The 9,713-nt window shown below is 37.9% G+C and overlaps 1 protein-coding gene across 1 annotated transcript; it reads right to left on the minus strand.

Moving 5' to 3' along the window:
• Positions 1-7,970: 7,970 nt before the first annotated feature.
• Positions 7,971-9,029, minus strand: LOC111374540 (histone H3.3-like). The gene is made up of 3 exons (XM_022997215.1): positions 8,784-9,029; positions 8,534-8,610; positions 7,971-8,451 (listed from the first exon to the last, which is right to left on the minus strand). Exons 1-3 carry the CDS (start codon positions 8,853-8,855, stop codon positions 8,190-8,192), a joined length of 411 nt encoding a protein of 136 aa, XP_022852983.1. The 5' UTR covers positions 8,856-9,029; the 3' UTR covers positions 7,971-8,189.
• Positions 9,030-9,713: the final 684 nt, after the last annotated feature.

Genomic DNA, 9,713 nt, shown 5'->3' on the forward strand with positions numbered 1-9,713 from the left:
AAGAAACTCGTGAAAGCTCAAGAACACGCTAGCGGGTCTTCAAGATAACTGCAATTATGTTTTTCTTGGCCGCCATCTTACCATTATTCAACTTGATTTTTCTATTAAAAAAAATTGGACAAGGGTGGTTGTATACAAATTGCTCGGTAAAATGGTTCAATTGGAAATGGACAACGACCGTCGAAGCAAACTTCATGCCTAGCAATCTCCAGTAGTCGTCGTAAAAGGCCCTTCAGGCAACGACCATTTTCAGCCATTTAAATCCCAGAAAAAGCTTCTGGAATGTGAATTCAATACTTCTTTAGACCCGTCTTTTCACTTGCCCGTGAGTTTTTTCTAAAGGTCACCACAAGGTATGTAAAGCATTAATTATGGAAGTGACTTGTTTTTTCTTTACAGCTTTTGGTTGGGTGGTGTGCCTATTCCCGCCTATTTGTCGGGACGGGTCAACCAATTAACTTTGGGTTTCTTTCACATCGTTGGGCCTTATTCACAGAGTGGATCCAAAAAATTGGACCCATTAGTTTAAGAGAGTTGAGCCTAGATTTATATTTTGCTTTGATCCTTTTGGCATTGAATAGATATTGTTGGGCTAATGCAATTTATTACCACTTTGTGTCTATAAATATAATTGGGCTACTACCATTCCTCTTTTTGGACCCGAGATTTTTTTAAATTCCATTTGGGGTGTCCCTTGTTCTGCATTGCAAATTATTCAGTTTGGAGCAAAGATAACCTATTGGCCCCAATTGTTGAAGTTACTATTTAAATGGCAACCTAATCAACCTTCTGTCATCCCAATAAAAGAGCACTGAGTTGAGACCGCAAGCTTGTTTTTACATGGGTTGTGGTTGAGCATTGAAAACGCACAACCCAGGAGCATAAATCCTCAACTCAAACACATTTGGGGAAAAAATCATGGAATTATAATATATGCATTCTGGCCATTTGATAGAATTTTTTAACGAACTTCATATTTGATTATTGGCTTATGCTTTTCCGTTATTTTGCTCCTTCAGTAATATTTTGAATGGAAAATGGCAATGTACTTCCAAGGCCCAGCTGTATATCAAGGTATTCATGATGTGATTTTTGCGATGGATTAGAAAGGAATATAAATTTTTGGTGCGGCACAAATACGAGTTGCCGGGAAATTAAAAATTGTGATTACACATCCTACACCCAATTGAATTTCCAGCCCCAATGCTGTCACTAGCAACCCTTCATATTTTCTCATCAAGATTATTATTTATTTGGGTTTTGTTGCCACTACCATCTTTACCTCAGAAGTTCTTAAGAGAGATCATTGGTACACTACAATTATTCGACCAAATGCCTAATCACACTTTAAAGACGAGCCGACCTCAGGTTTCCTTATTATTGAACGCGAGCCTTTGCTTGTGGATTTGTTATTATCAAATAAATTTTATAAGTCCTCGTTCCTTAAATAAAGGAAGAGGCAATATTAAGTCCTCGTTCCTTGAATAAAGAAAGAGGCAATATTTTAAAAGTCTCCATTCCTTGAATAAAGGAAGATGCAATATTTTTTAGTTCTCATTCCTTGAATAAATGAAGAGGCGGCATTTTGGATTCCTCGTTCCTTGAAAAAAGGAAGAGGCAAATCGTCAAACGTGTTTGCCCTTGAAAAAGGAGTCTTTCCTAGAGTTGTTTGCCAGATGTTTATCCCTGGCTTCGCGGGATGCTTATTCCCCGCCTCATTATCATCGAGCCTAGCTCTAAATCCTCGTTTATCCGAGTCCAGCTTATAAGACTCCGATCGTTCGACACTTCGCCAGATGTTTATCTCTGGCTTCGCAGGATGCTTATTCCCCGCCTCATTATCATCGAGCCTAGCTCTAAGTCTTCGTCTATCCGAGTCCAGCTTATAAGACTCCGATCGTTCGACACTTCGCCAGATGTTTATCCCTGGCTTCACGGGATGCTTATTCCCCGCCTCATTATCGTCGAGCCTGGCTCTAAGTCTTCGTCTATCCGAGGCTAGCTTATAAGTCTCCGAGAGTTCGACAGTTCGCCAGATGCTTATCCCTGGCTCAGTGAGGCTATACCTCGCCTCACTATCATTGAGTTTGGCTCTAAGTCCTCATCATTCCGAGGCAAGCCACTAAGACTCTGATAGTTCGACAGTTATATGCGGGATGTCTATTCCCCGTTTCACCAGATGCTTATCCCTGGCTCAGCGAGACTATTCCTCGCCTCACTATCGTTGAGCTTGGCTCTAAGTCGTTCTCATTCCGAGGCAAGCCACTAAGACTCCGATAGTTCGACAGTTCGCTAGATATTTATTCGTGGCTTCGTGAGATGTCTTTTCGTCGCTTCGCTATCGTCGAGCTTAGCTTTAAGCCCTCGTCCACCTGAGGTCAGCTTATAAAACTCCGATAGTTCGACATTTCGTCAGACGTTCATCCCTCGCTTCGCGAGATTTCTTTTCCTCACTTCTCACTATTGTCGAGCCTGACTCTAAGTCCTCATCATTCCGAGGCAAGTCACTAAGCCTATGATAGTTCGAGACTTATTCGCGAGACGTATATCTCCCACCTCACCAAATACTGTCCGCAGCTTGACAAAGTTTCAACCCTCTCGACGTGGAGTCCCCTGTGGGTCATCGCCTCGGCTGTAGCGTTGCGAAAGCTTTACTGACCTTCAACCATCTCCCGCATCGATCGCAGACAAGCTCCTTATTCAGCTTTACAAAGTTTAGACGCACCTGACGCGGAATCCCCTATGGGTCATCGCCTCAGTGGCTGCGTTCCCTCCTAAGCTTTACAAAGCTTCAGCCATCTCCCGCATCGATCGCAGATGAGTTACTTTCTCAAGCAGGCATTGAAGCTTTAGCACCTCAGTCTAAGATGTGTCCCGACCTTCAGCTCTACAACCTTTAGCATCTCTCATGCGTTATCCTATGAGTCAGCGCTTCGGTAGAGACAGCTAAACCTACAACCGCAGCAGCAACCATATACTCAGCTGATATTAAAAAGTCAACAGCTGGTATACATCAATATGATTCAGTATTAGTACAGCTACTTATATTCAGTCTAGAGCACAGCCTCTGCTATCAAAGCATCGCCTCTGCTACTACATCCAGAGCTTCACCTCTGCTACTATGTCCTAAGCATCGCCTCTGCTACTACAATCAGAGCATTACTGTTGCATCCAACGCATCGCCCTTGTCGCCTATGCTACTTACATTCAAAGCATCGCCTCTATATCAACTTTATCACAGTAGCTTACATTTCAAGTCCGACCTGCATATAAATAATACGACTCGGACTTGGGGGACTACATATTACTACTAGCATACGCATCACATTACTGCTTTCAAGCATGAATGTCATGTCATATCACTGTTACCATGTCATACATTATTTTCATTTCAGCCAGTACGTATGTCGTATTATCATCATTTTCATTTCATTGTCAATATCATGTTACTTGCTTCACTATAGCACTATCGATACACTGAGCTATGCGAGCACATAATTTATTATAATGCATGACAGACCCTTTGCACATATTTTGGAGAAATGTGATATATTACACCTTACGAGCATTTGAAGGGGCAAATGGACCCCAAATTTATTTGGTATATGTGTTGTGGATATATTGTATTGTATTACAAGATAGGTTTAGTTCATATTACAGGGGGGATGCTGCCGAAATTTTCAAAAAATATGTGCAGTACATCTTTTGAGGCAATTCGTAAGCCCTCGCTTATTCTGACACACATTTTTTGAGGCGGTTCGTAAGTCCTCACTTATTGGAGCAACTCATATTTCTTGAGACAATTCGTAAGCCCTCGCCTATTCGAGATCAATGTATATTTTCGAGGCAGTCCGTAAGCCATCACTTATTGGAGCTACCTATCTTTCTGAGGCAATCTGTAAGACCTCTCCTACTCCTGAGTTTATATTTCAAGTCCGACCCGCATATAAATAATACGACTCGAACTTGGGGGCTACTGTTATACCTATAAATTATCACTCCATATTGGGTCATCTTATTGGACCCGAGCCAGACCCATTAGTGTTGGGCCCTAAAGTCAAGGCTCTGACAAGGCCAACCAAGGCGTAGCCGAGGCCCTAAGAAGTCTAGCCGAAGCGCCTATTATTTTGCTCACCTCGTATTGGGTTCAGACTTAGGCCCACTAACCCGTTTGGCCCGCTTCACATCCATTTCTCTATATATGGATTCAAGTCACACAATCAAGGTATGTTCTACACTCTCTAGCCAAACCTCCATCTCCATACTATTGCACTCTATATATCTATCTCCGTCCGGCCGTTGACTTGACTGTGGGAGTGCAAACAATCGCCGGATCCTTTTCATGTACGGTCGTCTTTGCCTCTTGACGGGGTGCTACTTGCGTAGGTTTCGAGGGGGCGAGGTTAGGGAACCCGTTGGAGCCATTTTTGGAGATCAACACATACTTTACATTGATTGGGGACTTAGGATTTAATTTTAATGGTAATTTCACTTCACTATGCATATAATTTTGGAGTTGTTTGATAACGATTTTGATAAAAAGAAAATTAAAGATTTTGATAAAAAGAAAATTAAAGACTTTGATAAAAATTGATGAAATGCGTGATTAAAAAATCGATAAAAAGATGTAGATCTCATAAATGTATGATTAAAATTAATTGAGTTCTTTGATCTCAACTTTTTAATAACTTATTAAGATTTCCCAAACAAGCACTAAATGGGGTGCCTATAAATACTAGATAATACTAGATAGTTGGGCGTGCATGAAAATAACACAATTTATTAATAAACGATCAACTTGATTGGTTGATAAAATGTTTCCAATATTATGAATTGTTCCGTGAAAACATGTCCTAACAACATTGGTAAGATAAATTGCGCAAACAAAATCGTAAATAGCCCTTGTTACAGTGGGCTCGGGTCAATTTATTGTACATTGTAAGTAAGTAGTAACACATATTTTTAAGTGTATCAAAAGTACATACTCGACTGATCTTAGTCGAGACAACATAAAAGTCTAATAATCTGCACTTGTCAATCATCAAGTTCCAGTGAGATTACGAGAAAGTTTGTATGAATCTAGCAATTAATATGGGTTGTGGGACAGCTGTATGTGCAAACTTACAAGGTATTGTCCATTTGTTTGAAGAATTTGGAATGGGACAATGCTGCATTTACATGTACATCAAATTTATATAATACTTTAAATAATGTTACATATTACTTTATTATTTATCTGTTTAAAACACGTGCTTTTTCATATAATCTCTCTCTTCCACGTCATTTCAATCGCTTTTTTTATTATATTTCTAAACAAATAGCAAAATCCTTTGGAATGTTGTGGCTATGATACATATTTGGCTACCATTAACAAATCTGTCTCAAAACATATTCAATACATTGATTTTGCACGTACTCAACACTTAATAGATAGACGCGCATTGCAAAATCTCCTTCGATTATCCCCTTGCTCGAGTCCCATTATTTGGCTAAAAAAATATTTTGGAATAGTATATTGATGAAGAATGCGTAGTAAAAATAAACTTAAAATATTTAAATTTGCGCGTAATATTATTTTATGAAAAAATGTATGGTTGAAAAGAGTAAAGAGAAAAATATATTTTAAAAAGAATGAAATCAAACAAGACTATAATTTCAAAAGAGAATTGGCAAAGGCTATTTTTTTATCACTATTTGATAATATGAACCTAAATGGGGTTCAATGCACTTTGGGACACCAACTTTCATTAGATGTGCATTTAGGTCACTCTTCTTCAATTTGATACAATCAGATCATCGAACTTCAATTTGTTTATCCAACTTTGATTAGTTTGCAGATCTGGTCATTTTATGAATTGTCGCGTCACACAACAATACATATCATCCATTTTTGAAATAATATATTTTTTTAAAACTTCATAAATTAGAAGCGCATTTTTACGTCATCTATTCAGAATTTCAACGTCAAAATTAACCATTGATTAGTTAAACCGACAATAATGGACAAAATTACTGAATTTACAAGTGAATAGATGTTTGATGAGTTGATTACGCTAAATTGAAGACATGTGACTAGAGTAAATTAAAGTTAACTCGCATAAATCGTACCTCATGCATTCAATTCCAAATATGTATAGTCCACCAATTTTAATATTGGTTATATATACTTTTGACAATTCAATTTCACTACGTTATTCTTTTATGAGCTAACAATTGTGCAACTTGTGCACAAACCCTTTTATGTGAATGGAAAATGATGCTATAAAAAATCGTACATTTTGATTTCCTGAACTTGAGGACTTTAAATGAGTATGATCGTAGTCTTTTGGTACTTTAAACAAAGGCAATGGGGTGTGTTCTCGTCGCTTCTCCGATGTTGAAGTTAGAAAGAAAATTATATTCGTGAGACTATAAACGGGAAATAATGAAAATGTACCTGAATAATGACTCAATATTCTGTATTTATACAGGTGGGTGGCGTTCTCCTAATGGACTCAACTAGCTGGGTATATCTATCTCACAGAGTCCTATACCGCAATTACGTTTAAGATAGAATCTTTGCGAGAGTCAAGTATTAAAGTAGTATGGTAGAGTCAAAGTCCCAATTGCATAGGAATCCTATTGGGTCAATAATAACAATCGTAGATTACGAGGGGAATCTATCCCGAGGACTAATCATGCTCGAGGACGTGGATCATGAAACGTGGATATCTTAAGGTTTGCTTGTGCTCGAGCATTGCAGCTCCCCAACATTGTATCCAAGGGAGGTCCATGCTCGAGCACAACAAATGGTGAAACTGCAAGGGAAAGCTATGAAAGGTCCTCGGGATAAAATGTTCAAGCATAACCAATACCTGCTATATCAGAAAACATTAATCTAAAGATTGCAAATGACTCGAGCGGCTCTCAAACTCGACTCGAGTTCCAACTCATTTTGCGACAAATCATTAATCGAATCAAGCTTATATTATTTCTAGGAGTCAAAACTGATAGGCTCATGAGGCCCACGAGCTCTCAAGCTGATATAACTCATGGGTTGACTCGTTTTTCGTCTCATTTTTGACCTATTTTGTTAATTCATTTATATATTATATAAGTCTGCCCACTCCAATCTACCAAACATTGCTTTTAAACTCGTTTAATTAGTTTTACAAATATATACTTCTAATTAAAAGAATTTTTGAAGAAAACAAATCCTAATTAATTCCTCTAAAACATTTCCAAAGTAAAAAATTTCTTCTAAAAATTAATTTACAATGTATGCCAAAACTACTTAATTTTCGCTCTCTCAAATGGGGCAGAATATTCGTTCGGGTTAATTCTAGCCCAAAACCTTTTCGCATTAGAAAGGTGAATGGGCTTCTTAATTGGCAGCGGCCCAGTTAGTGTCCTGCTAAATGGGTACGAACTTCAAACTCCCTTGGCATGGAAACCACAAGACTAACATTTTTTAAATTCACATAAAATCTGCTAATTTTGTGAGAGGGAATATACCACTTTGCTAACAAAATTTTGTACATAAGATTGCACCCAAAGCCATGCTTTTAGGGTTTCCATCTGATGACATTCCATCTTCCAAGTCCTGGAACATCCTATTTAGGCCCTATTTGACACCCATTTTTATCAAAATGCATTTTAGGCCCTGTTTGGCACCCATTTGACACCCATTTTTATCAAAATGCATTTTTCTTTCTTCTTTTCAACCACACATTTTCTATTAAAATAATATTACACGTAAATCAAAAACTTTTTCTTATTTTTCAACCACATATTTCCCATTAATTTACTATTCAAAAATACATTTTCAGATAAAAATTCCTACCAAACACCCTCTTAATCCACGATAAAAATTTTATCCAACAAGCAGATCGAGGACAACAAACCAAACCTTTTTCATGACTTCCCCAAACAATGAAATTGCAAAACGTAGCAGAAATCAAAATACATCAAATAATCAAAGCAAATAGAAATTATAAACATTAAAAACAAGATGAAATCAAAGATGTAGAACAGAACAAGTACTACAAAGGATACTTATTAATCTACCAAAAAAAAAATTCCCAAACATAAGACTATATTTTCTATCCATCAGATGAAATCAATTAAAGTTCTAGTATGCAAGAAGTCATACTCGGGGGAGGGGGAAACCATGAAGACTACATTACACTAATACTAATGAATAAAATTGCTTAAGCACGCTCCCCACGAATTCGCCTTGCGAGCTGGATATCTTTGGGCATGATGGTAACCCTCTTGGCATGGATGGCGCATAAGTTAGTGTCCTCGAAGAGACCCACGAGGTAAGCCTCAGCAGCCTCTTGTAGGGCAAGCACGGCGTGGCTCTGAAACCTCAAATCAGTCTTGAGATCCTGTGCAATTTCACGGACCAAACGCTGGAATGGTAGCTTCCTGATCAGCAGCTCAGTGCTCTTTTGGTATTTGCGAATTTCACTACATCAATTCAACATAAAATCATTAGAAATTAGAGAAGATACTAGTAATTAATAATGAGAAAAATTGGGGGAAATCGTACCGGAGTGCAACAGTCCCAGGACGGTAACGGTGGGGTTTCTTGACTCCGCCGGTTGTCGGAGCAGACTTTCTGGCAGCCTACGATAATCACAAAAATATAAGTCTAGATTCGAACCCCTAAATTACAAAGAATTAAAACCCTATATTATAAAGTTCTGAGAAGCCCTAAATTGTACAATCAATCATAGAAAATCCATAAACTGTAATTATTGAAACCCAGAAAGGCATCTATAACAAGAGTATGAACGAACTTTGGTGGCGAGTTGCTTCCTGGGAGCTTTCCCACCAGTCGATTTACGAGCAGTTTGCTTGGTACGAGCCATTGGTTCTTAACACAATTGATCTACACCAAGTTTACCGTAAAAAAGGGAACCAAGATTTCGAGACGATAATAAAGATAAACAAATCAAACGCGGATAAATTCTACCTAAAACTGAAAAATTTAAGGAACTTCTAACAGAAAATGAAATATTGGAATTGAACGTGTAGCGCCCGCTAGTGAGGGGGATATATATATAATTGGGAATGAGGTCGGGTCCGTTGAAACGTGGACTGCAACCTCAACGGACTTTAAGAGAGAGAGAGAGAATTTTGAAAAGGTCTGAATCCTCGTGCTCTCCTTTTACTCGTTGGTTTTGCATCACGCGGATTGCTAACGAGTTTGTGTTTCTTCTGTTTGTGCTTTAGAAAGATTTTACTTTTGGATTGACTCGCCCGAGTTGATGTAATGAGTTACACGACTCAGTAATGGGGGGGTGGTTTGGATTTTTTCCTTAATAAATATTTTGGTTTTGTCGTTGCTTGAGCCCCTTTTTGCCCAAAAAGACAAAAATACATTTTTGAGTGTATTGATGAAAAAATATGTGATTAAAAATAAAAAAATGTCTTGAATTTGTATGTAGTATTATTTTAATAAATAATGTATAATTAAAATAAAGTCAAATCACTGTTAAAAAATATATTTTGATGAAAATAATGTTACTCAAGCAATATGATAATATTTGTATTTTTTCCCCCTCAATCTATGTACTTCTGCGGGACCCACATTTAGCCTAGCATAACCAACCCAATAATGTTCGGTTTGGATTAATTGAGTTGTATGCTCAACTTTTGTGCCAGCTGTGCCTTCGAGAAAATCAATTCGTTAACCTGACACAAAAGTTGTATAATACTTTACATAA

The sequence above is a fragment of the Olea europaea genome, unplaced genomic scaffold (genome assembly GCF_002742605.1).
Source record: "Olea europaea var. sylvestris unplaced genomic scaffold, O_europaea_v1 scaffold1259, whole genome shotgun sequence".
Classification (NCBI taxonomy): domain Eukaryota; kingdom Viridiplantae; phylum Streptophyta; class Magnoliopsida; order Lamiales; family Oleaceae; genus Olea; species Olea europaea.

What these genes read in the sequence shown, in the direction of transcription:
- LOC111374540 (XM_022997215.1), bottom strand. Translation starts at nt 8,855, where the DNA reads ATGGCTCGTACCAAGCAAACTGCTCGTAAATCGACTGGTGGGAAAGCT. An exon ending in GGAAGCAACTCGCCACCAAA is followed by an intron (nt 8,611 to 8,783) that starts GTTCGTTCATAC and finishes TGATTATCGTAG; the next exon opens with GCTGCCAGAAAGTCTGCTCC. An exon ending in CCTGGGACTGTTGCACTCCG is followed by an intron (nt 8,452 to 8,533) that starts GTACGATTTCCC and finishes GAATTGATGTAG; the next exon opens with TGAAATTCGCAAATACCAAA.